At 47.5% G+C, this 26,309-nt stretch overlaps 2 protein-coding genes across 9 annotated transcripts in view; one reads left to right on the top strand and one right to left on the bottom strand.

The window, feature by feature from the left end:
* Window positions 1-2,980, top strand: part of ANGPTL2 (angiopoietin like 2) — a 34,394-nt gene extending 31,414 nt beyond the window's left edge. The window contains exon 5 of the mRNA XM_057548194.1: window positions 1,189-2,980. Within this exon, the coding sequence (XP_057404177.1) occupies window positions 1,189-1,388 (200 nt within the window). The 3' untranslated portion in view covers window positions 1,389-2,980. The remainder of the gene's footprint in view (window positions 1-1,188) is intronic.
* Window positions 1-26,309, bottom strand: part of RALGPS1 (Ral GEF with PH domain and SH3 binding motif 1) — a 292,098-nt gene that overhangs the window by 131,476 nt on the left and 134,313 nt on the right. For all 8 annotated transcript variants that reach the window (XM_057548190.1, XM_057548193.1, XM_057548192.1 and 5 more), the window contains exon 8: window positions 21,641-21,767. In XM_057548190.1, the coding sequence (XP_057404173.1) occupies window positions 21,641-21,767 (127 nt within the window). The remainder of the gene's footprint in view (window positions 1-21,640; window positions 21,768-26,309) is intronic.

The raw sequence follows: 26,309 nt of genomic DNA, 5'->3' as shown, positions 1-26,309 counted from the left end.
CAGAAGAGCAGGGCAGGAAGATGACCCTCATCAGAACTGTCAAGACTCTGGGGACAGAGAGGCTGGTTAGAGCATTTCTTGAGGACCATTATGGGGAGCAGGGAGCAGACTCTTCTGTGACCCCAACTGTCAGGCCTGTCCAGCAGCAGGGTCGGAGGATGTGAGGCAGTGAGCTCCCTGTCCCTGGAGGCATGCGAGGCAAGCTCAGGAGGGGCGTCCACTGGCTGACGGGAGGCTGGCTGTGGCGTGCCAAGGGTTCTGCCCTCCAAATCCGATGCTGCCGCTTGGACCTCGTGGCCGCGGGTCATGGCCCAGAGGAGCCAGAGAAAAACTCTGGGAAAACCTGGGCTGCTGGGGCTCTGGGGGGTGCCTGGGGCTGAGCCTCCTCTCGGCTTTCTGCCTCAGCCGGCCTGCTCCCTCCTCACCTCGCCCCAAGGCCTCTCCTGGAGCAGAGCTGCCCGCCCCATCGGGCCCCCAAACCCACAAACTTGACTGGGCAGCCCTTCCCCTGAGTGGGGTCTCTCCCTGGGTCTGACAATGTCTTCCCCCCCCCGTCCTGGGAAGGGCGATGCCCCTGCACGCCCGCTTGTACCTTGCCCACACTTTTACTGTTGTTCCGAACTGCTTGTCCTTGGCAGCAAAATCCAGCATGATATGATAGTGCCAGAAACTTTATGAAAATATCTTGCTTTTGTGAAAAAAAAAATTGTTTTTGGCTGGAATACAGGCTTGGGAGGAATAGAGGAACATTTCATCTTAAACACTTCCTTTGTCATTCTATAAAGACTCTTGATCTAATAGTTTCAGCTCTTAAAAAACATTCCTAAGAAAAACTGGCCCTCTACCCGCCCACCTCAGGTCATTTCTGTTTTGCTCCCTGGTGCTTGCTCTGCAGTGAGCCCTGGGCTAATCCGTGGCCTCCTTCAGTTCCCACACAGGTCCCGTGCTGTGCGGGGGCAGAGCGCTCATCCTTATTTTACCATGAGAATTCAGTGGCTCAACAAGGCTAAGTTGCCTGCCCAAGATCACAGAGCTCGTTAGTCAGCAGGCAGGTCTGAGGCCCCGTCCCCTCTCAGGCACCCTTGGTCCAAATGCCTCCACAGGGGGTCCCTCGGAAGCCTCCCGAGCAGACAGTGGACACGGGTAGAACCTCCTCCCTGAGACCTTCTCGCTCTTTCTCTCCTGCAGGCAACTGTGCCCACTACCAGAAGGGCGGCTGGTGGTATAATGCCTGTGCCCACTCCAACCTCAACGGGGTCTGGTACCGCGGGGGCCACTACCGGAGCCGCTACCAGGACGGAGTCTACTGGGCTGAGTTCCGAGGAGGCTCCTACTCGCTCAAGAAGGTGGTGATGATGATCCGGCCGAACCCCAACACCTTCCACTAGGCTGGCCCCCCTCCTGAGCCCTCGTGGCCGCCGGGAGCCTGCCCGACTGTGCTGGCCCAGCACAGAGAGCGCCGCCTTCCAGCTCACCTCGGGACTGGGAGGACTGCGACGCTGGACTCTGATTTCCCAAGTCACTGCGGCAGATGATACAACTGAATCGAAGCGGTATTCTCTGTTGCTACTACTCTTCTCCACATCAGACAGCCCCTCGTGTTTCCAGACAGGACAGGACGGCAGACAAGTCTTTCCTTAAATAACTTAAGCCCCAGCAATAAAAACACAACTGCAAAACACCTTCATAATATACACGTGTGTGAGCCGACCTTGTGCACTTATGTGTATACCATGTATATATGCATTTAGATATATACACGTGGCGTATATCTAGATACATATATAGGTTTGCCTTATATACCTAAATACAAGTATATTCAATTCTCAGATGCTGAGGCTGTTACCAACAGCTCTGCTCTTAGGAGAAGAGCATTTCATTCATGTTGTATTACTTGAGTCTAAGGGCAGATCACAGACTGTGTAGCTCTCATTCAAAGAACAATCCTTGGTGTCTACAGGCCTGGATTCTTCCAGGACTGTCTACAGTACTATTCTCTCACATAGGGGTTCTCAACTTCCTTGCTTAAGGTCCCCCTTGGCACCTAACCCAATTTCAAAATCCCCGTCCCTCTTTATTTCTATACTTCTCCTCATTCTCAGGACTTTTCACCACCCACCCATCCACCCACCTATCCATGCATTCAATGCCATTCAATTATGTGCCTTCCGTGCTCCAGTCCCCGGCCACTTCTGTTCCAGGCACCTTTTCTGCTCTTCTCTATTCCTTGCCTACTTACTCCTCACCTTTTCTGTCCCCCTGTGCTTTCTTTCCAGGCAAGATTCCTTAGCCTCTGAGTAGGAAAGCATGGACTCCACGTGGTCAGGAAAGGGAAAGTCAGGCCCAAAAGCTAACTCTTGGCCACAAGGATAATGGTATTTGCAGTCTCGTATTTTCCAGTCACAGTTTAGCCTACCTGTCATCTTAACCTTCACAGAAATAATAACCTACCTTGCCAGCAGATATCCGATTGAAGAGAAGTCATCATCCAATCGTTGGGAGCCCCAAATGGCTACATACCAAAGGTCCCATGCTCTCAGGCTGACTAGTGTCCACATCTCGTCTCCAAACTACACTTCCCCGGAGATCAAGCGCTACGAAAATGAGAACTAGCCACTTGTCGTGAGTTACTGAATAACCAGGGGCCACGGAGCCCTGGGTCAGCACATCAGAGTGCAGCGGCTTTCTTAGTCCTGTTAGCCACGGAGCATCAGGCTCGGTACTACCGGGACTCTTGCCAAGCAGGGAGCAAGGGATGAACAAGAAGATGAGACCCTCCTAGAGGGCACGTGGGTCGGGGTGGGCGAGATGTTGGAACGTTCGGTACTGTCCGCATCTGGCTGTGTGCCTATTACCTCAGCAGTCTCACAAAGTGTTCCATGTAGCATGTTTTGTGTATATAAAAGGGACTTTTTTTTTTTTAATATATTCTCAGATTATCCTTGTAATGACACATCTGCAATAAAAGCCATCAGTGCTATTTGGATGTATCTACACTGTGCGTTATTGTTTTAGAATGCCTTCCTGGGACCTCCGATACCAGAGCCTCTTTGAGTAAAACCAGGAAGAGATTCATCCATGGAAATCAATTAAATCACACTTTCCCTATCCCTGGTTTCCAGCTCTGCCCTGAGGAGTCCCACGACAGTACCTCAGGCCAAGATGGCTTCCTGGAGCCCCACCTCCTTACGTCTAGCTGCGTCCTGGATGTCTCTGCCAGACACAAGCAGTGCAGTCAACACCTGAAGCACCTTTCCCCAGGTCTGGTCTCATTTCACCAAATGGTACCATCTACTCAATTGCTTGGGTGAGAAGCAAGGACTCCTCCCTCCCCCTGGCCAAGGTCGACCCACCCCTCCGTGCAAGGCCTCTTCTCTGCCTTGGTGTAGGCCCTCCTCCCCTCTCCCCTCGACCACAGCAACAGGCTTCCCACCAGACCAAGGAACCCTGTGCCTCCACCTCCCTCGTCCCAGTCCGACTTCCACACTAGCTGCCAGAACCACCTTCCTGTAAAACAAATCTGTCGGTAGAGAAGGCGTCTCTGGGCCTGATGAGAAACCCCAAAACCATAAAGGAAAAGACGAAGGGATAGGACTAAAGAAAGTCCCGAATTTTTCGCCCTCTGAAAAACAAAACAAAATAAAACATGACTGAGATTGAAAGGCAAATATTAAACAAGAGAAAAGTATACGATTAATATTCATGCTACACCAAGAACTCTTTCAAATTAAGAAGATACAAACACTGTTATAGAAAACTTGGTAAAGCACACAAACACGTTAGAAGACTCACAAACGGCCAGTAAACAAGAAAAGAGGCCAACCTCAGTAATCACCAGAGTTGTACGTTAAATCAAGCATAAACCATCACATGGTGCCTAGCAGACTGGGAAAGACGAAAAAATGTCAATCTCCACATTGACAAGGGAATGGAGAAATATGTACTCTATGTACTCTGGATGGAAGTAAAAACATTCAATATTTTTGAAGAGCAGTTTGGCAATGTATATATCAAAATTTAAAATGTACTTAAACCTTTGGACTCACCAATCTCTCTTCTCAATGACAAAGTAATGCTGCCATATGAGAGCTTTTTCTAGCAAAGTCGTACTGTGGAGAGACTGATGTTTACTGAAGCCTACTACGTGCTTGGAATTGGACTTGTGTCTTCTTACGTGACCTCACGGCAGCCTGTGTAGGAGGGACTGTTCCCCTCACTTCACAGAAGGGGAGAAAGTGAGGCTCACAGACAGACTGCTGGTAAAATGCCCCTGCAGGAGTTAGTCCAGAAGGTTCTGGGTGTCAGGCACTAAGAGTTCTCAGCTCCCTTCACCCAAATGCCTAGTCAGTGTTGGGGGTCACAGTGGAATCTGGACACTACTAGGTGTCCTCAACCTTGGCCCAGACCACACCCACCCACTCCCATACCTGCAGTCGGGTGTGTGGGACGCAAGGATTGACAGCAAAGGAAAACAGGGCCAACCTTACCAGTCACTGGTCTTATGTCCAAACCCCAAAGCAGAGAGCTCTGGAAAGCCATACTGGACAAGGGGGAGCAACCCTTTACTAAACTAGTTGGGAACCAAACAAAAGCAGGGCCTGACGCCACTGGTTCCCCAACCCCACACACCCCGATACCCAAACCTGGGTCTTGGTCAAATCATACCCCGGCTACGTGGAAGGAGAGGGAGGCATAAGCCCATCAGAGATGTGGAACCCACTCTCCCTGAAGTAAAATGGAGGAAGGGGAGCAAGTTTACCAAACCAACAGCATCAAAGAAGAGAACAGGGAGACAAGAGGGCTGTGCTCAGGCAGCGCGCCTGGTGCCCAGGGAGTCGCTCCCCTGCCGGCAAACAGCACTCGGCACAACCAGCAAACATCAACACGCCTCCTCCTCGCCCATCCCACCTGGGGACTTTTAAGGCCTACAGTCATAGGGGTCCTACTGTTACTAAGGTCTCCATGGTGAGTGCCTCTGCAGATCCAGAAGGAAGTCAGTGACACCTTGATCAGCGGAGGGCACCCACCTGCTGGGCTCGTGTGCAGAACACGGCAGGAAGACAGAGATGTTCCCCAAGCAAGTGACACTGAACAGGGCCCCCTCCCCCGAACCTTGCCAATTCGATCCAGATTGAAAGAGAAACCCTTGAACTACTGCAAACACTGGGGATGGGAATCCATGATGCTCATACTCCGCAGGTGCTCTTTGGGAGCTCAAGGGGTCCCCCCGATCTCCCAAGAGCACCTCATCTGCTTCGTACAGTCTGGTAAAAACTCTCAGTTATAGTAAAGGAAAGCTAGAGAACTGGATTAAACAAAAAAGGAACATTTTAAATGTAACAAAATGTAAAACAGGCACTTTTTCAGCCTCGGTTTTTTCCGCGTCTCAAAAGGCTAAGGACAAAATCACAGCTGCCAAGAGCTCCCACATTCTGGAGCAAAAGGTGCAAGACCCTCCTTGCAAGGGGGTGGCCCCAAACTGGCTCTGCAGCATTAGCTGATTGCCCACCTGCGGCCTGTGTAAGAGGCGCAGAAAAAGTATCCCGGGGTGGGGGGATGAGTCGTCCCCATGATATGCTCCCCCCTCCTTCAATCAGTGAGAGGCGCTTCCAGGGACCATTCCAAGAGCGTGGCCTGGGTGAGTATAAGCACTGCCATCTGACTCACACCTCACGTCTGCAGGCCAGAGGTGGAGAGCAGTAGGCAGCTGGTACTGCGCTGGGAGCAAAGGGCGAGCCCACCGATGCGGGCGGGGAGGCAAGGACACAGTTCCCAGGAACCAGAGGGCAGCCTGGATGGTGAGGAGGGGCTGGTGCAGGAGGCCCAGGAGCCAAGGAAGGGCCATAAGTGGTCAGCGAGAGGAGAAGCACTGCCCCATGAAGGGAGCTGAGTCAGAGGTGCCCCGAAGGGAAATTCTGAAGCAGCAGCAACAAAGAGGGAGAAAAGACAGGAAGAAGGGAAAAGACAGAGCGTGGGTGCTTTGGGCAGCTGGCATACCCAAGGGTGCCAGCTCTGGGTTCTGGCTGAACAGGCCACATCAGAGAGGCCCTTGCCTCTCCCTTGTCTGTCTCGTCTGTTCCAACCCCAAGGGCCACAAAGCTCAGTGGACCAGGAGGGAGGCAATAGGACTGCGGGGTCTGGTGGAGACACTTGAGCGTGTGCCCTCCCCCACCCCAGGCCTCCAGCAGGACCGGCTGTAAGAGTCCAGACTTCTGACCCCTACACTGGATGGTCTGGAGTGACGTGACTGTTAACAGCAGAGGGACTTCGGGGCCCGCTAAGTTCTCAGCATCGACTGGGAAAAGAACTAATCCACAGAGTAGGCTGGAAAGGACACTGCGGAAAAATAAAGTTGGTTTCTTCTTACACCTGATTGGGTCCAGCTCATTTAATAAGCTGGTTACATAAGGACATGAGGTGTCTCCCGGAGTCCATGAGCAGGGACACAGCTGGGCCTCACAAGGACCAGGAACCAGAAACTGCCTGGAAAGCCTTCAAGAGGCCAGGAATCCGCTCTCTCAGCCTCTCTCTCTGTCGTTTCCCTTTCCCTTTCCTGCAGGGTCTCTCTCTGTGTCTCGTGCATGGATCAGCTTTTCCCAGCATGGAATTTCTGAGCTCACATGTCCTCCTGGTCTGAGTGCCAGCAAAGACCTGAAGCCCCTCTCCTCTCAGCCAACTCCCAGCCAGAGGACCCGACTGGCCCGCTCGGGTTGGGTGTCCACCTCACTGCTATCGACGGGGCTCCGAGCAGAGTTGGTGGAAGGAACGCGGCTGCTGGAGCTCAAGGCTGTGGAAGGCGTGGCGGAAGTTCCCAGGGTCCCAGCGGAGGAGGGGTCAAGGCTGGCTCTATATCCAAAAAGGTGTCTGGACTATACTCCAGCTGTTGTTAGTCCGCATCCTCTCTGGAGACCGCATTTTGCCAACTAGACGGATTCTGTCCCATTACTCGTTAGATCATGTCCTATTCCCCAGCCCCTCCCCTGCTGACTCCTGCCCTCCCAGGCTCAGCTGTGTCACTAAACATGACACATGGCTGTGCCCAGAGGGGGCTCTTACTGCCCTTCCTGGATACGCCGAGTTTCTCAATAGTTTTTGTAGATATAGGAGGCAACAAGTTCCCCACTGCTGGGCTCTTCCAGGCAGTATTTGCTCTGGGTAACACTCATACCACCCACAATCTATAGGCGCTGTCCATGTGCCAGGCACCATGCGTGTCTCTTTAAACTCTCACAACCACCCTGTGAGGTGGGTTCTGCAATTACCCTCCCTTCGACGTAACAGAAATTGAGGCTCAGAGTTGTATGTGACTTGCCCAAGAACATGCAGCCTGAGATGCTCAGGATTTGAGCTCGAGTCTGTCTGACTCCTGAGCTCCTGCCTCTGCAGGACTAGATCACTGTCCCCAATGAGGAAATGAAATGACTAAGGCTCCTCTCTCACCCCATCATCACTTCCTAGTACGTCTGAGAATCATGCAGCGTGGAGCCTGCTGCCCACAGAAGTGGGTGTGTGAGCTGGCCAGCCAGCCTACCTGTGCAGAAGCAGCTGGATGGACAGTAGGTCCCCAGGTGTCAGGAAGGCAGTCCAGGGCTGTTTGCCCAATTTATCTCAGAGCTGAGGGCACAGAATAATAGGGGGCAGTGATGGAGAATATCTCTCAGCTTCTTGGGGCTCACAATCCTTTGCAGGGCTAAAGTGGCTGGGCCCTGCCTTTCTCCCTTCCTCTTGGAGGACAATCTACAGACTAAGCGCCGCCCTTTGGCACTAGGAGTGTCCTGTTTGTGGCTGGTCTGGCTGTCACCTCATGTACCAATTCTATCTCGTCCAAGCCTTGGTCTGCACTATCTGGTAACTGGGTCCCTGTTGTGTTGGCTTATCTCCCATCTCCATGTCTTCAGGACAGGGGCTTGCTTGGCTAGTCTCTCTCAGATCCCGCAGTCAGAACTGAACCAGCCCTAGCCTGGGATTCCACACCTTGTGGACACATGCCTTGGTACCTACAATCACTGGGACACTCCCGACCTGGGGTATCCTGGGTCAGCTCACCCAAACATGGGAACGCAGACACAGATAATCCCTCCCAGCTGTGCAGCCTTCCCAAAGCCCTTCACACGCAGCACCTCCCCTCTGCTCGCTGACGGTCATGATAAATCCGTCTCCATGGGCTGGTCAGGGGTGCTTCCTTCCCGCTGCTGCAGTACATGTACCCTCCTAAAGCTGAGGGACATCTCACATTAGGAGGACAGCTCCCTGGGCAAGGGTGGACAGGCCACATTCGCCCTGACCCTTACTTAGCAGAGCTGGGAGTGGCCCAGAAACCACAAGGGTAGCTAACAGACAGGGAATGGGATTAGAATTGCCTTCTGGAGCAGTGTGATGACAGAGGCCCATGCCCTAGTCATCTCGAAGACAGGAAAGAATTAGAGGAAGCACACAGCCTCCCTGGAGCGCAGAAAGCTGACCTAGCCCGAGGCGAGTGTGCCGGGCATCGGCTCCTCTCCACGGGAACCCAACAGCCAGGGCAGTGCAGGGCTGTGCTGGGGACGTGGGGAGGAGGAATTAAGGACAGACATTCAGGATGCAGACATAGGAAGCAGGGGCAGCTGAGCAGCTGGGTGGGAGGCCTGAAGGCCTGGCTGCCTAGCCCAGGCCCAGGGAGCACGGGCTTGAAGTAGGAAGCAGCTTCTTTGCCAAGAGCACAAAGAACTAGTGGATAGAGAAATGTGTATTAAAACCAGAGGCCATCTTTCACCTGTCGTTTCATTATAAGAAACTGGTTGGTAATGGCTAGCGCTGGTGAGAGCAGAGAAGGCAGGCAGGCTGGCATGCGTGAGTGGGAGTGGAACTGTAACCCAGGAAGCGGGCCCCCCAGCAGCAGTGACCAAAACGAAAGTCGCACGTCACCTCTGCCCAGCAATTCCAATTCCAGCTCCTGGTGTTTCAGAAATACTCTGGCAGGTGAGTAAAGATACAAGTAAAAAGGTGTTCTCCACTGCACCACCCGTCCAAGGGAAAAAGTAGAAACAACCTAAGCATTTATCAAGTGGGGCTAAACAAATCAACGTACATCCAGGCCCCGTCCAACAAAGCGCCACGTGGCCACGGGTGCCACGGAGCCACTTGGGAGAATGAAGGAGTTCTGTTCCTGCTGCCACTGAACAGTACCCACCACACTTCGAGTGGAACAAAAAGTAAGGTGCAAAACAAACTGTCTACCCAAAGGTTCCCATTTTGGTTAAAAAGCACAAGACTCTTCGCACACCCCCATGTGCACAGATACTTCTCCGTGTGGATTCAAGTGCCTGGAAGGACACACCCCACCTGCCAACACTGGCTGCCTCTGCGAAGTAGGAGGGGAGGAAGGGGATTTTCACTTTCTACTTTATAGACTTTCTAGTGTGAGTTTTACAACAATGTGTTACTTTTGTCATTTTAAGAGTTTTTAAAAGATGAATGGGAGTTGAATGGCACTGCTGGGCACAGCCTTTCTGGCCACAGGAAGCAGAGATCTTGCCCGCCCCCCCCCCCCCTTGAACAGGCACTCCTGGGCCCCTAAAGCCCTGGACGACTTACACTCTAGTCCTTTCTGAGGGTAACTTCCTGGGACCTTTCAGGCTTTAATCAGCTTGTCCCCAGGCACCTTCCTTCTTCACAGACCTACCTGCCAGAATTCATCGCCTCTCCACGTGGCAACCTCCCCCTCTGCCCTAGAGGATTTCCTTCCCTCAAAATTGGCTTCTAATTTTGGGACCCAGCACTTCCTGCTGCCCCAGAGATCAATCTGACAGTCTTTTTTTTTAATTAATTAAAATAATGATAAATATTTTACAGCAAATAATTACTCCATACAGGGTATTATCTGGAGCTCATTACATGGAATAATTTATTTGCTCTTCACAGCAACCCCATGAGGTAGATCCTATGATTATTCCCATTTTAAAGATAATGAAGTAACATTTCCAAGAGGACTCAGCTCATTAGCAGCGGAGTCAGGATCTGAAAGAACGCAGTTCGCCTCCAGGGCTCTTGCTCTCAACTACTCTGACATATTGTCTCTGAGAAGTAAACAGAAAATAACACACATCTGAGGACTCTTGTCATCAATGGCTTGTCCTGGATTTATGGGTTCATAGAGTCCTCTCTGTAAATAGTCAAGGGCAGGTAGGAAGTAATTCCTCCCTTTTGGCCCCTAGATTAGTCCCTCATTCTAGACATCAGCTCAGCACCCATTGCCAGGGGTACATACCTCCATCTCTACCAGTAGAAGCCCAGGCCCTAGAGACTGAAGACCAGAGAGGGAGAGAAAAAGGAGTCCTTTCCTCCCTACAGTCTGCTCTCTAGAGTCTGGAGTTTAGCCTGAGGCATCTGCTCTGTCTGGATATTGTCAACAGCACTTATGTCCTTTTTCTATGTTGGCCCTACCTCCACAAGGGAGCAGGTCACAGCTCTGGATTTCCGTCAATAAAGCAAACCCCAAATAGATACAGGAATTGGACACTTGTCCCACCATTGCGTAGGTTGCTATGTGGGGTGGTTGGGAATTTCCTGATTTGTCTAGGTAGAACTCACCTCTGTCTGCCTGTCTGTCTGTCTGTCTCTCTCTAGCCCCAACTGTAACCTGCTCCTGATTCCATCTTGGTGCCTGCCGTAGTCTCCTGCAGCAAGTCTGTAGGCACCTTGAGGACAGTGATTTACCCTCTGCTTCTTTGGCACCTTTTATTTTCCCATGGTGGGTTCATATAAAATATGTGTGCAATGGATGAATGAGTGAATGAGTAAACTTAATGTATTTCAATACTATTTTTAACATCCAGAACCTGACAGTCTTTTGTGTGTTGAGTTTTACAGCTGATTTTGTTCCAATACAGATGGGGCAACAAAGTAACAAATGTGGGGTAGTGATAAAGTTGGTGCAATGCACTAGTTATCCATTGCTGTGTGAGAACTTACCTCCAAATTTAGCACCTCACAACAATAAACATTTGCCATCTTGCAGTTCCGTGGGTCAGAAGTTTGGGTGTGTTTTAGCTGGGCATCTCTGGCTTAAGGTGTCTCATGGGACGACAGTCATGGAGGGGCTACGGCCTCCTCTGAAGGCTCCACTCAGGCAGAATCTGCTTCCAAGCGCACTCACGTGGCTATCGGCAGGCCTCACACCCTCACCACACAGGCCTCGCCAGAGCACAGCCAAACACACGGCTGCTGGATTCCCCCAGGACGCGTGAGCCAAGAAAGAGTAAGACGACAGCAACACCCAACAGAGAAGCAGTCTTTTTACAATCGAATCCCGGAGTGACATCCCATTATTTCTGTCATATAGGATTTGTTAGAAGCAAGTCAGTATGTTCTGCCCGTGCTCCAGGGGAAGGGACTATACAAGGGGTCATCGGGGGCCGTCTTAGAAGCTATCTACCACGTGAAATCTTTCAGATTCTCAGGGCCATCATCCTAACTCTTTCCAAAAGAGACGTCCCAATGGCCCCACGTTATTCCTGAGGCTGGAGAAACTCTAGCCTTTCCTCCATCCCTAACCCTTCTCTTCTTTAGGGCTGGCTGACCCTGGGAAGGCCCTCCTTCTCCCACCTTGAGCCCCTGTACCACACAGGAGGGCCCTGGAGACATTCCTCTCTTCAGCCCACTGTCTGGTTTCCCCAGAGGGTAAAGGCCTGTTAGCAGGAACATATGGCATATTCTGAGGTTAGTGGTGGGGGTCTGGGGTCTCAGCACTAGAATGTGGCAGTAGTAAGTGGTGAAACTTTTAACAACTCTTATTTAGCTTCTGCAACTGTGACATAAGTTAAAAATAGTGCCTTCCTCAGAGGAAGGAGCGTTGGGAGGATTAAATGAGATCATGAGTGTAAAGCGCTCGGTGCGGGGCCTGTCGTGTGGTGGAAGAAGTAAATGTGAGCGCTGGTCGTTTTTATCATTGTCAGCTTCTAATTAGAAGTCCAAAGACTAAAGGTCAAAGAGGAGCAGTCGTCTGATGACTCCACAGATTCCTGCTATGGAAACACACCTTCACTTGCACAAAATGGGCTCGTGCTCTCACCTCCTTTCCGGGGTTCAGACAAAACTGCTCGACCCAGAGAAAGGCCGACTGCAGGTCCTCCCTCTGCCCCAGAAGAGACGAATGTGACCAGCTGCTCAGCTCTGGGCAGCAAAGCCTGAAGGAAAGAAACCTCTCCCCCAGCGTGTTTTCCTCCCATGCTGCTTCTCTCCATGGAGATAGATGTTAAATGGAGGATGCATAAGTTAAGGCAGGGTGGAACCCCAGCCATGAGCATGAGGTCTTGAGTTAAACTTGGTGTCTGCCTGGTGTACGACGGTGGTAAGTCATAAGTGAAATTGTAGGGTTTTTTCATTCGCAAAATGGGGATTTTAATAACATCCTTTGGCTTTCTGTGAAAATTGAGCAAGACTGTGAAGTCCCAGAGAAATGTGGATTTTAAGGTAACAAATCCTGAGATTGCAAAAGTAAAGGCAAAATTCTCTCTGGAAGGGAGAGATTTAAAACCATATGCAGCTGATGACCAGAAAAAATAATGGAAAAGGTTTCCTTCATTTGGGATGGGTTGTGTCTTTGTGATTATTCTGTTGATTGAGAAGCATGTTTGAGATGCGTCAGAAGGTAGCTTTTCCCTGCTTGCTGGGCCCCAGAGGGGGCTGGATGCCTCTATCTGGAGAAGGAGAAACTTGATCAAAGGCTCTCCTGGGCTGGTTGCGCCCTGTAGCACGTGGCCATCGGGCAAAGAGGAGAAAGGCACGGCTCTGGGCTCCAGAAGTAGGCATTCCAGAACGCAGGCTTAAGCTTTTCTTTGTGGCACTGACATCCCCTTAGCCATCCCCGAGCTGTGCTTCCCTGGCTAAGGAAGGAGGAGCCTGGGGCTTCCCAGGTGGCGCAGTGGTTAAGAATCTATCTGCCTGCCAATGCAGGAGACATGGGTTGGAGCCCCGGTTTGGGAAGATCCCACATGCTGCAGAGCAATTAAGCCCGTGTGCCACAACTACTGAGCCTGCACTCTAGAGCCTGCGAGCCACAACTACTGAAGCCAGCGTGCCACAACTACTGAAGCCCATGCACCTAGAGCCTGTGGTCCGCAACAACAGAAGCCACCACAACGAGAAGCCTGTGCAATGCAACGAAGATTAGCCCCCACTCGCTGCAATTAGAGAAAGCCCGCGTGCAGCAAAGAAGACCCAACACAGCCAAAAATAAAATAAATAAATTTATTTTTTAGAAAAGGGAGGGACTTCCCTGGTGGCGCAGTGGTTAAGAATCCACCTGCCGGGGCTTCCCTGGTGGCGCAGTGGTTGAGAGTCTGCCTGCTAATGCAGGGGACACGGGTTCGAGCCCTGGTCTGGGAGGATCCCACGTGCCGCGGAGCGGCTGGGCCCGTGAGCCACAATTGCTGAGCCTGCGCGTCTGGAGCCTGTGCCCCGCGACGGGAGGGGCCGCGATAGAGAGAGGCCCGCGCACCGCGATGAAGGGCGGTCCCCGCACCGCGATGAAGAGTGGCCCCCGCTTGCCGCAACTGGAGAAAGCCCTCGCACGGACCGAAGACCCAACACAGCCAAAAATAAATAAATAAATAAATAAATAAGAAAATCCTTTAAAAAAAGAATCCACCTGCCAATGCAGGGGACACGGGTTCGAGCCCTGGTCCGGGAAGATCCCACATGCCGCGGAGCAACTAAGCCCGTGCACCACCACTACTGAGCCTGTGCTCTAGAGCCCACAAGCCACAACTACTGAGCCCACGTGCCATGACTACTGAGCCTACGTGCCATGACTACTGAAGCCCGCACGCCTAGAGCCCATGCTCCGCAACAAGAGAAGCCACCGCAATGAGAAGCCCGCACACTGCAACGAAGAGTAGCCCCCGCTCGCTGCATCTAGAGAAAGCCTGTGTGCAGCAACGAAGACCCAACGCAGCCATAAATAAATAAATAAATAAATAAATAAATTTATTTTAAAAAAAGAGGAAGGAGGAGGCTGGCTCCACACAGGTCCAGCTGGAGAGACTGGGTAGGAAAGCAGGAGATGACTGGAGGGAGGGATCAGGGTTTGTGGCCAGGCAGCTGGCTGAGGCACCAGGAACGACCAAGATGGATCTGTGGAACAAATGAGTATTCCTTGGGGATTCTTGGGAACACGTGGGATGGGGAACTGAAGGGAAAAAAGGTTGGATTTCCTGCATGTGGAATGGAATTTTTTCAGTTGGGAGTTAAAGGAAAGGATTAGCCTTAATGCTGGCAAACTTGGGGACAGGTGGATAACACTGTGGTAACCCTAACTTGGGAGCCATCGGACTTTGGTCCTGGGGTGGTACAGGCCCCCACCAAAGGGGCAACAGCCACTCTGATTCAGTTCTGGGAAGCAGAAGATCTGCCGGCATCCATCAGTTCAAGCCCTCCGGCCTTCTGGAGGGAGATCAAGAGAGCACGTGTCTGTGCCCTTTCATCTCTGCTCAAATACGCACATCCTTCATTCTCAAAGCCCAGGCACGGGGAGATGCATGTGTCTCCAATCCGGTATGAGGGACATGCTCACTGATAACTGTTTTAGGTCTTTCCAAGGCTTTGCTCTAAAATGAACTGTTTTCAAAAGGGCTTCCCCTTCCCCTCCCCCACCCCCTCAGCAGTTTCTGAAATACGGTGATGCACCACAGGCTTCTGCGTGGTCCCCTGCCTGGTTTTCCCTCCTCCAGCCTGACCTCCCCCAAGCCGGGCACCTGCTGTTGTCCAGGAGACCCGTGTTCAAGGCAAACCCAAGCCAACCATGCCCTTGCTCAAAACCCTCCTGGTCCCCTACTGCTCGTGGAGGCCGGAGCCTGAGCCCCCCACTCCCAGTGTCCAGGCCCTAAGCAACCTCACCCCTCCCTCCCACTCCAGCTGCTTCTCATGACACCCTCCCCCTCATTCTCTACTCTCCAGGCAGTTTTCCCAGCAAACATGTTTTTCTCCACTTCAGGGCTCTTGCACAAGCTGCTGTCTTTGTCTGGGATGCTCACATGCCACCTCTTCATCCAGCTTATTCATCTTTTAGGGCTTCCCTCCAGAAAACCCTTGCTGGTCCCCCAGCCTGGTATGGGTCCCCCTTTATTCACTCCTTTGCCTTTCCCTCCACAGTGCTCGGCTCACTTTGGTTTCTAGTTCACTGCCAGTGATCAGATCTGGGCTGTGAGCGCCACCGGAGCAGAACTGAAGTCTGATGCCCGGGTGAGAACACACCCACCCTGCAGAGGGCCTGGCGTGTGAGACCCTCAGGCTCAGAGTGTGAGCCCCTCACTCCCAGCTGTTCTGGGGGCTTTGGGGCATCAGCAAAAACGCTTTTTGACCAATGACCACTTCTTTTTGAAAGTCCTTTTAGATATCCCCCGGTTTAAGTCTGTTAATTTTATACTCAGAATTTGGAAACAACTTGCCTTTATTTTAAACTTCAGAGTCCATATTTGAAAATAAAGCCTTGCTTTTTAAAAATGGAAGGGTTTGTCTGTTTGAAGGAATACCTTAGCTTCTAGAAATTTACTTCACATACTAGAAGTCTGGGTAAATTTACCAGGAATCTAAATGTTCTCTAACTATTCAGAACTGTCAGAATGCCTAGTTTTTGTTCCTTGAGAGATCACAGTTTTCCACACTGCCTATAGTTACTTTTAGAATCAGGCTCTAAACCTTTTAAAATCTATTACATTCGTAATTTTATTTAGCTATTTCCTGGAGGGAACTATAGGTTCTGAAAACCAAACACCCTCTAAATCAATAAAGCTACTTAGAAATAAACGCTGTAGCCACGCTTCACAGCTCATTGCCTGCTTTTGTTATCACTTTGACCTGAACTGGGTATTTACAAGGAGCAGCTATCAGATAAAATTAAGCTGCAAATAACTGACCTGACTATTTCCCACCACTATTTTTGCACTTTGAAGTAAATGGGAATAAACTTTTTGAGACAAAGAGAGTCTTATTTTTGAACTGTAGTAAGTTTTTCCCTCAGTGTTTTTTAAATTATGCTTCACGAGAAACAGTGCACCAAAGTGCAGCCAACTGGCTCTAAAATTTGCATTGGAAGGAGTTGGAATACACACCCACATGGTTAATAACGTGCCAGTACTACATGAGGGTATCTTTACATGGAGCAAGAGACACATGTGTGAATAGTCCCAGGAAACTAGTTAGTGTAGAACCTTCCACAGAGGTTTAAAAGAATCATTACAAAAGTAAAACCTATACTTGCTATTAGAGGCAAATAACCACTGAAGCAGTGTTCAAAGTCTCAAGCAGGAACTAAATGAACGAAGCAGCTGGAAATATCAAGGACTGACCTCAAGTCCCTCCCAGAGAATAACTCCCTCTCCCCCAAGGAAACACCTACAGTGAGGACGTTGCCAGGGGAAAAAGAAATGGTTTCAGACATTTTTTCCTATATTGTACTTTCCAGGAATTATGTAACTCTTCCTCTTTTGATAAACAAATCCATCCCCAGGACAAGTTGGGTTTTCAAGAGGAATCCAGTACCAAAACCACAACCTGGATTTGGGCAGGGTCTGTCCACAGCAATCAGAGGTGCAGGGAGGCCTCAGCTGCCCTCAGGACGGATGGCCCCGCTGAGCCTCAGAATGGGATCTTTCTTCATTCTTTTTCATGAAACCGTGCCCCCCCACCCCCGCCATGGTAAACCCTCACACACCGTCCTGAGGACAGAGAGCACATTGGAGTCGCCTCCTGTTCTTTCAGTCTGACTTGTACATTGCAGGAGTCATTCTGATGCAAGGATGAGAAATGCAGTCCGATTGGCTCAAGGCGGGAGGGAAATCCTCGTAGAGGGGAAGGGATAGGAGCAGGCAGTGGAGCTGGGCTCACTCAGGGACAAGGAGGGTCTTACAGGAGAACAGAGGCCCGCACGGAATCTCCTGGGAAGTACCTGCCAGGAAGAGGCAGCTGAGATGAGGTGATCAAGGACAAGGAGGGGGCATCTGTCCAGAAACTCAGCGGCAAGGGGCCCTGGCATGGACTACATGTCCGCTGCAAGTGTGGACCTATCCTGCAGCCTGATGAGAGCCATCATGGTCATGCACGAGGGGCATCTGGCCAGAGGCCTGAACAGGGGACTCATCCTAAGGGGAGGGGTCTGGGAGCACACGCTTGGTCTGATGAGAAGGGACACAGGTCAGCAAGGGGAGATGGTATTCGTTGAGTCAGCCCTTGGCTGAGGCCCACCGACCAATCTCTCAGAAACCCAAGACAGCACTGGTTTGTGGTCCAAGAACAGAGTGTCACAAGAAAGAGCCAAGACAATTCATCCCACTTCACATAGCGCCCGATGGAGGCCACCCACAAGTCATAAATGGCAGAGGACATACAGGTGGCAACTGAAAGGGAGGAGTAGGAAAATAATGACCTGAACAGTGGAGGTAGGGTGTCAGGGGAGGGCAGTGTTAAGAGCTTAGGGCTTATAGCCACACCACTGGGCCAAGGCCTGGCTCTGCCACTCTCCAGTTATGTGACCCGGGGCAACCTCTCAGCACCTGCTTATTCACCGGGCCATTTTGTGAGCGTTCATTGAGATGGTGCATTAAAATACCTAGCAAGGTGCTGGGCACAGAGAAAGGAGACAATCAACAGCAGCTCTTGTGATCATTTTATGAGAGAGAAGAGGCCATCCTTAACGATCCTGGAGCACCTCTGCTAGTTGAACCAGTGGGCTGCACCCTAATGCCATCGACCCATCCTCCGATTGATTAGCCTCAGGCAAGGTGGGAATGGGCTTGGGAGCTGCGCACACCAACATGCCCTCCATCTGCAGACCTGAGTGGAAAGGCACTGTAGTTTACAGCAAGCAGTAAGACGAGAACAAGGAAAGGATAAGGAAGCATGAAAAAAGAATGATAATTCAATAACATGGCTTCAGTCTAAACAAATGGGAAAGACTTTTACTCCCCTACTAAAAGGCAAGATCTCCCATATTGGGCCCAACTAAATACGGGTTTTAAGGATCACACTTAAGACAAAACAACTTAAAATATTAAAATGCAAAATATAGTCAAAAATTTATAAAATGGATGCAAAGGAAAAATAAATCAGATTTCAAAGAATTAACACTAACGAAATAAAAGCAAATAATAAATGGAATCAAGATCGTTTTGTATGGGACACACTTCATAACGAATCTGCAACTGTTATAAACTTCTATATAGTCATTCATTGGTATCCATGTGGGACTGGCCCCAGGACCCCTGCAGATACCAAAATCCAGGGATGCTCAAGTCCCTTATGTAAAATGGCATAGTATTTGCATATAACCTACACACACCCTCCCCTACACTTTAAATCATCTCTGGGTTACTTATAATACCTAATACGATTAAATGCTATATAAATAGTTGCCAGCACCTGGCAAGTTCAAGCTTTGCTTTTTGGAACTTTGTGGATTTTTTTTCCCGAATATTTTCAGTCGAGAGTTGGCTGAATCCATGAATGCAGAACCTAGGGATATGGAGGGCCAACTGTATACTAAATAATGTAAGGCAGAAACTGTTAGAAATGCAAGGGGACTCTAAGACATATATCTGTCCTTGATAGACCAGGTTGTCAAAAATGAAAAATTTGAATGTTGTGATTATAAGAGTAACTTGAGAGATTACATCTTTTCCAGCACCCATGAAATATTTACACCAACTGATGTTATATTAAACCACAAGATAAATATCAAACATTTTTAAAAACCTAGAAAGCATGTGTCATATATTCTAAAACAATGTTAAAAAAAATTAGAGAGAAGACCATTTTTAAAAACCAAAGCCCTTCATAGCTGTTATGCATAATAGTGAAATAGTGAGCTAAAATAGTGTTATCCAAAAAGTGAAACAACTCACATATCCATCAAATGATGATAGATAAATAAAATGTGGTACATCCATTCAGTGGAATATTATTTGGCAATAAGGAGGAATGAAATACTGATCATGCTCTAACAGGAATGAACCTTGAAAACATGATGCTCAGGGAAAGAAGCCAGTCATAAAAGACCACATTGTACAATTCAATTCATATGAAATGTCGCAAATAAGCAAATCTATGAAGACAGAAAGTAGGTTAGGGCTTCCCTGGTGGCGCAGTGGGTGAGAATCTGCCTGCCAATGCAGGGCACACGGGTTCGAGCCCTGGTCTGGGAAGATCCCACATGCCACGGAGCAACTAGGCCCGTGAGCCACAACTACTGAGCCTGCGCGTCTGGAGCCTGTGCTCCGCAACAAGAGAGGCCGTGATAGTGAGAGACCCGCGCACCGCAATGAAGAGAGTGGCCCCCGCTTGCCACAACTAGAGAAAGCCCTCGCACAGAAACGAAGACCCAACACAGCCAATAAATAAATAAATAAATAAATAAATAAATAATAAAAGTGTTTAAAAAAAAAAAAGAAAGTAGGTTAGCAGTTCATCTAGGGCTGAGGGTGAGGGGGTGGAAGGCAGGTGGCTAGAAGGAAAAGGAGTGACTATGAATGGGTATGGGGTTTCTCGTTGGGGTGATTAAAAAGTTCTAAAATTGATTGCACTTATGGTCGTACAACTTTGTGAATATACTAAAAACCACTGACTGTACACTTTAAATGGATGATACATGAATTATAACTCAATAAAGCCATTTGAAAAAACCAAAAAAAAACCTCAAGCCCTTGAAAATTAAAAAAAACCACTACCTTAAATACACTTAAATAAAAGAAAAATTGAAACTATAATTACAGAACATTTAAAGATATCACTGAGTACACTATACATTAAAACATGTAGGATACAACAAAAGCAACAATTAGATGGAAATATATACCCTTAACTGTTTCCCAAATGAAAGTAGAAAGAATAATATATATACAAATAAGCCAATAATTTGTTTACAATAACAAAACAACTTAAGGAAAGCAGAAGAAATGAATTATAAAAGACAAAAGCGTAAATTCCATATTTCGTCAAATTTAGGATGTCATCTACTATAAATTTAGGATGCACCATAATTTTATATATCACTAAGAAAAACTGCTGCCAATTAAACAATGTCACAATACTTTGTTAGCATCAATTGAAAGATGCATCCCAATTTGAGAGATTTAAAAATGTGGAGAAAAAAAGTACATCCTAGACTAATGGAATATAGTAAATTAGAAAGCAGGAAGACAACGTGACTGATAAACAAATACGAAGTCTAATTCTTTGGAAAGACCAACAGACATACCTCTGGCAAAGCAAATTTAAAAAAGAAAGAGAAAACAAAAATGCAAACTGTTAGGAATGCAAAGCAAATATAACCATACATACACAGGAGGTTAAAATTTATAAGTGATTATATAAAACCCTATGTTCAAAAAAATTAAGTGAAGAAAAACTTCATGCTAATAATTTCGAAAACTTGGGTCAAATGGACAATTTTCTACTAACATTAAGTTTTCCAAATTAGCTTTAAAAGAATTAGAAAATTAAATACACAATGCTGATAGAGGACAGTTAAAATTTGTCAAAAATGTATCTCAAAAAACTTACACTAGATTTCTGAAAATACTAGGAGTCACTTCCATAAAACTTTAGTTTCCCTTGTTCTTAATACTATTTTATATCATAAAGAGACAGATAATTTTCATAAAATTACCGTAACTGTGAAAAACCAAACCACAAGAAATATTTTTCACCCGTCAAACTGGCAAAGGAAAAAAAAAAAGAAAGGAAAAGAAAAAAAAGCACATGAAAATACACAGCATTTGTGCACATGGGGAAAATAGGCAATTTCTCCCCCTTCTAATGAAAATATAAGTTGTTACAACCTCTACGGAGAGTGTTTTGAAGTATACATGAAAAGGCACACAATTTTGCAAAAGTTTTGACCCAGTAATCACATTTCCAGGAATTTATTACAAGGCAATAATCATAACTATATAGGTGATTTCTGCAACAGGGATGTCCACTGCAAAATTTTAATAGCAAAAATGTATAGACAAATGTCAATATTAGAGAGCAGATTCCAGTTGGACAAATCCATGTGATGGGACTGAGTCATAGTATAGAAATGCAGGTAATAACATTAAATGTTCACGACAGAGTAAACATACAGATTTTATATGCATCCAAACGAATGAAAAGATCTGAAGCAAAATAGTGATTATCTCTAGGTGGGACGGCAAATGATACTAATTTTCTTCTCTTCCGAGTTCCTTGCAATAAACATGTATTATTTTTGAATCAGTAAAATCAATAATCATTATAATAATTCTGTTGGAACAAATCTTATATAATATATTAATAATGTCCAGAGAACCAGAAGAGAGGGGTTTGGGCCTGAGTTTCCCCAGTTCAAGAAGATGTGGATAAACCAGTAAGAGTCCTGTGACCCTTCTGAGCTGCAGGCTGGGGAGGCTTGGGATTCACAGATCATTTGTATTAGCAGCAGAATATCCCTTGTTTCAAGACCCTCATCAGGAAATTCCCATCTTCAGGAAGTATCAATAGCCTGTTCTAACCCAAGGAGCCAACCAATCACCTCTTTATCCATGGCCCATGCTGCTTCATGGAAATTTCTCAACTAGAAATTGTAAAAACATCTTATCTGGCAGTGAGCAGGTTTCTTAAAAAATAATAATCCAATTCAGACTCCTACCTAGATAGGGAATACTGGGAACCATCTTCAGGCTTCGGATATATTCCCGAGTCCGCTTGTAATTATCTTCTTTAGACATCAGGTAGTCCAATTTCTCAAAGGTGGTCTTGTCTTTTCGATTCAACAGCTGGAGTGAGAAAAAAACAGAGTATGAGAGAGAAGAGAAATAAACCGGAAGAAGCAAAAGAGAAGGGATAACTGCAGATGAAACTAAAAGGAAACATCCTAAATGGCACGTCTATGATGTGCAGAACCCTGGGCACAACTAAGGATTTTAAGAGGCTGTTTCATGTAGAGGTGGAGTGTTTCCAAAGCCCCGACTTTGTCATTTTTCGTAGAGTCTCACACTTGGAAGATACCCTCCAAAGCTACCTAGTCCCTTGTTCTAGATGATGCCAGAATCTCCTGCATAGCACCCACCTTCATGGTGCATAGACCCTACAACAGCAAGGAGCTCAGAGAGTAAAGCAAATTGCTCAGGGTCACCCAGAGCTATTTCACAGTCACATCAGGTCTCTCTCCCTGTGTCCACAGAGAGCTTCTTGCTCTCTCCTCAACATCTCTGCCATAGCTGAAGGCCCCGGAAGATCTCACACGCTTCACCTGCGTATGCTGTGCACGTAGCCATGCCACCTCTCCAATCTGGGCTATCTCCTCCAGATTCCCTGTGGTCTATGGCTGTGTCATATTTACACTGGGTACGGTGTTCTACTCAGAATAAGCCAAACTTATTTTCCACATGCAGTCATCTAAGGGGTGATTTAGTTATGCAAATACAGGATGAGCAGGCACCCACAGCCCAGAGATTAGAGAAGTAAGAGGCTTCATGACTGAGATCTCTGGAATGTAAAGCTGGTCACCAGGGAAGGGATGGCTCAGTGTTCATAAGGAGGTTTCTTGGAAGAAAGAAATAGAAACTGAATCCTGGTTCTCCAGACTTGATGCTAAGGACTCATGCTGTGGTCATCCTGCATGTCCCAAGTCAAGACCCAGGGCCAGGAAATGGCAATAAGTCTCCTTGAATAAAATGGCTTTGAGGAAAGGAGTCTACGCTGAGAGCAGGCTTGAAAAAGAGGATCTGGGGAAGGATCAGCCAGAGAGGGCTGGCTTTGGCATAGCATGTGGATGATGTTGGGAACCCCCAAGTTTAGCTTCCAGGGCCAGTGCCTCTGGGATTTGAGATCCATGGCGGAACCCAGGAGTATAAATGGAGGTGTGGACCCTAGGCCAGGAGCATCCTTGGTCAAGTGTGGTGTTGAGACCCCATGGTCTGTGCAAGGACCGGGACCAGCAGCCCTGTCACTTCAGTCAGACTGAGATAGGCCAGTGGTCAGTAGCTCCATCATACAGCAGAGAGAAGTAGAACAGTGACTGTCCAGCACCAGGGGAAGCTCGTCTTTTGTACTGAAATAGCCCCTTTGGGTTCCTGGGACCCAGGTCTGCAAATTCCAAACTGAGGCCATGTCTGGTGCACCAGGGAACTCAGGCTGCATCGGCCAATTCCTTGATCCTCAGCCTCTGGAGTCACAGGGGGTGCAGCCTAGCTGAGCAATGACAGCTTAAGGACTTCAGAGAGGAGAGGCAAAAGAAAAAGCTGAAAGGAAGGTCCCAGTGCTGAAGAAGTTGGAGAATAAAGAGCAAGCCGGTTTGTTTTTTTTTTCCATTGAGAAATTCAGGACACATCAGGGTGGGGATGCTACCCAGATGCTAGGGATGACGGCTGCGTAACTGGCTTGCTAATTCAAGGCTGTTATTCATCACGTTAACAAATGGACAGGAAATCATGCCATCTCCCATTTGCTGTTTGTAAAGCGCCATAACATACAACTCATCTGATCTTTACAAAGCCCAGGGACGAAAATGGAGCCAGGGTTATTGCCACTACTTCAGGTTCATAATCACAAGGATTAAGTGACTTGTCAGAGTATCCTTGGGGAACTTGATTCAACAGAGGACAAAAATGTATATTATAGCAACATGGTAAGTAAGTAAATAGAGACCAAGAACCCAGACAAACAAGTAAATTATGGGCGAGGGAAGCGTCAAGGAAAGCTGTATAGAGAGAGGCATTTGAAATAAACATTTAAGGATAAGGAATTCACTAAATGAACTACGTATACCCAGACGAGAACCAGATACTCTAGTTGTGAATTGTCGCATTGTAAAGTTGAGCAGGCCCCTCACCCCCTTGGCTGGAAGGTCATCTCTTTATTAATGAAACCTAGAACCCCACCGAATCCTTTGGCAGTCACCCATGTTCATCCAGCAGTCAAACAAATCCCTATGTTATCCTCACACACACTGCAGCTGAGCCATACTGGTGCCCAATGCTCCCTCCCCTGGGTCTCTGGACCCAGCTGAGGGACTGCCCTCGTCCCTGGCATGTTTGGCCTATGTGCCTAGCCTGTCAAGTGCCTCTACGCATGGCACCACAGAGCTGATCAGCAGGACATCTGGGTCCCGACATAGACATGCCCAGGCCAACATGATTCGAGCCCTGGAGGATGTCCCTAAAAATCACCCTGCAGATTGACCTCAAACCAACAACTGGGGTCTTTAGTGGAGTGGGACAACCAAAGGCAGCCACATTTGCATGCTTCCTAAATTTAAAACCAGGCTCCTCCAGGCCACACCTCTTTCTGTTAACCTTTTCTCTACACACATACTTCCTACCCACCCTCCATCCCTGCCTACACACACTCACACATACATTCAGAAGGGCTGGGACTGGTTAACTACACTCATCTGCTCCATTCTGTGCCCACAAGCGAGATCCAGGATGACATCAGATTCCTCAGTAGGAATGCACAGGATGCTAGAAGACGTGAAAAAAGCTCAGAACATCTATCTCCCATGCAAGTATTTGAATACTACTTGAGAACTTCCCCCAGCAAAATGGAAAGAATAAACCAAGTACAGGAAGATATGGGATATAGGAAACAGTGGACCCAGTCCAGCAGTAGTAAAGGGAGATGACAGATGAACAGCAAGACTCAAGAATGACTGGTCTACATCTATCAAGCCCAGAAGAGATGTCTCCAGAGAAAGAGAAGTCTTGATAGAAAACCTGACAGAACAGCACGTTTGTGGGGGGGATGGATATATTTATTATGTATAATAAAAATAAAATTAAATAAAATAAAGATTTTTATATATAATACCTAAAAATCTGGTAAGATATTATATAATATTATATATGTTTATGTGTGTATTTACATATACATATAAAATATCTGGTAGATAAGTGGTAGCTAGAGTAAGAATTTTCCCTTAAAAGACACTTAGAGGGACTTCCCCGGTGGCACAGTGGTTAAGAATCTGCCTGCCCATGCAAGGGATACGGGCTCAAACCCTGGTCCAGGAAGATCCCACATGCCGCGGAACAACTAAGCCCGTGCGCCACAACTACTGAGCCTATGCTCTAGAGCCCGCGAGCCTCAACTACTGAAGCCCACGTGCCTAGAGCCTGTGCTCTGCAACAAGACAAGCCACTGTAGTGAGAAGCCCGCGCACCACAACGAAGAGTAGCCCCCGCTCTCCGCAACTAGAGAAAGCCCACGCGCAGCAACAAAGACCCAACGCAGCCAAAAATAAATTAATTAATTAAAAAAAAAAAAAAAAGAGAGAGAGATCTAGAAATGCCAGGGAAACAACAGAGTATTCCAGAAAAGACATGTTATTCATAGTTAACCACTTGACTATACAGAGAACCATATTTGCACATTCCTAATAATTAAAACATGAATACTCATTTAATAAAAGGGATTTAACCATAGTCACATGAGTGTTTTTGAAGAATGAGGAAAGGTGGTTCAGGAAAACTAAACCAACATCCATCATACAAAGAAGTCACCACATACTGTCTAAAGTGAGTGGATCGAGAAATTGTAGCAAAAACTCATTGATGGAAACGTGGCAGAAATTACCAGAAGAAACCACTAAATAACTCTGAGTGTCTGCCTCTGGGGGAATGAATGGGGTACGGAGAGACAAAGCAATGAGTGTTAGTTGTTTCACTAAGACATTCAGTACTTAGTGATTTTTAAAATTCATGTGCATGTATTATGCTGAAAAAATTCTTTTAAGATTTAATTTTTTAAATATAGAATTTGTTTATTCAAAAAATAACAGCATTTACTTATACATGTTTTAAACTCTTATTACAAGTAGAGCCATAAACTGAAAACCTCATGTGAAATGAGGGTCCTTTAGATTTTAGAGTTTACAGGAAGCCTCAGGAAGAAACCATCAGAACTACATGCAAGAAAACAAATTATCTGCCTACCTAAGTCAAACAGATACTAAAAGCATTCATGTTCAGGAAAAGAGGTAAGGAAATAAGATTAAGGAAAAGTTCACTAAATACAACAGGCAACTTCACTTCTAGTAAAGTTTAGAAGTATTGGGCCACCCTGAGATATCCCTTCCATAATATTTATTACGATTGTGATTATCTGTATGATTATATCTGTGTTTCCCTCAGCAAATGAAGACTCCCATGAAGGCGGTGACCATGCTGGTTGTATTCACTCCACTATTCCCTGCAACTGGTATGGTTCCTGACACAGAGAAAACACTGCCTAAAGATTTGTTGAACAAAAGAATGAGAAACCTAACAATGACAATTTAAAAATTCAACTCCTTGGAAATTTTTGAACACTCCAATAAT

This window comes from Balaenoptera acutorostrata, chromosome 6 (assembly GCF_949987535.1).
Source record: "Balaenoptera acutorostrata chromosome 6, mBalAcu1.1, whole genome shotgun sequence".
In the NCBI taxonomy this organism is placed as follows: Eukaryota; Metazoa; Chordata; class Mammalia; order Artiodactyla; family Balaenopteridae; genus Balaenoptera; species Balaenoptera acutorostrata.
This window is presented reverse-complemented; position numbering and strand designations above follow the sequence as displayed.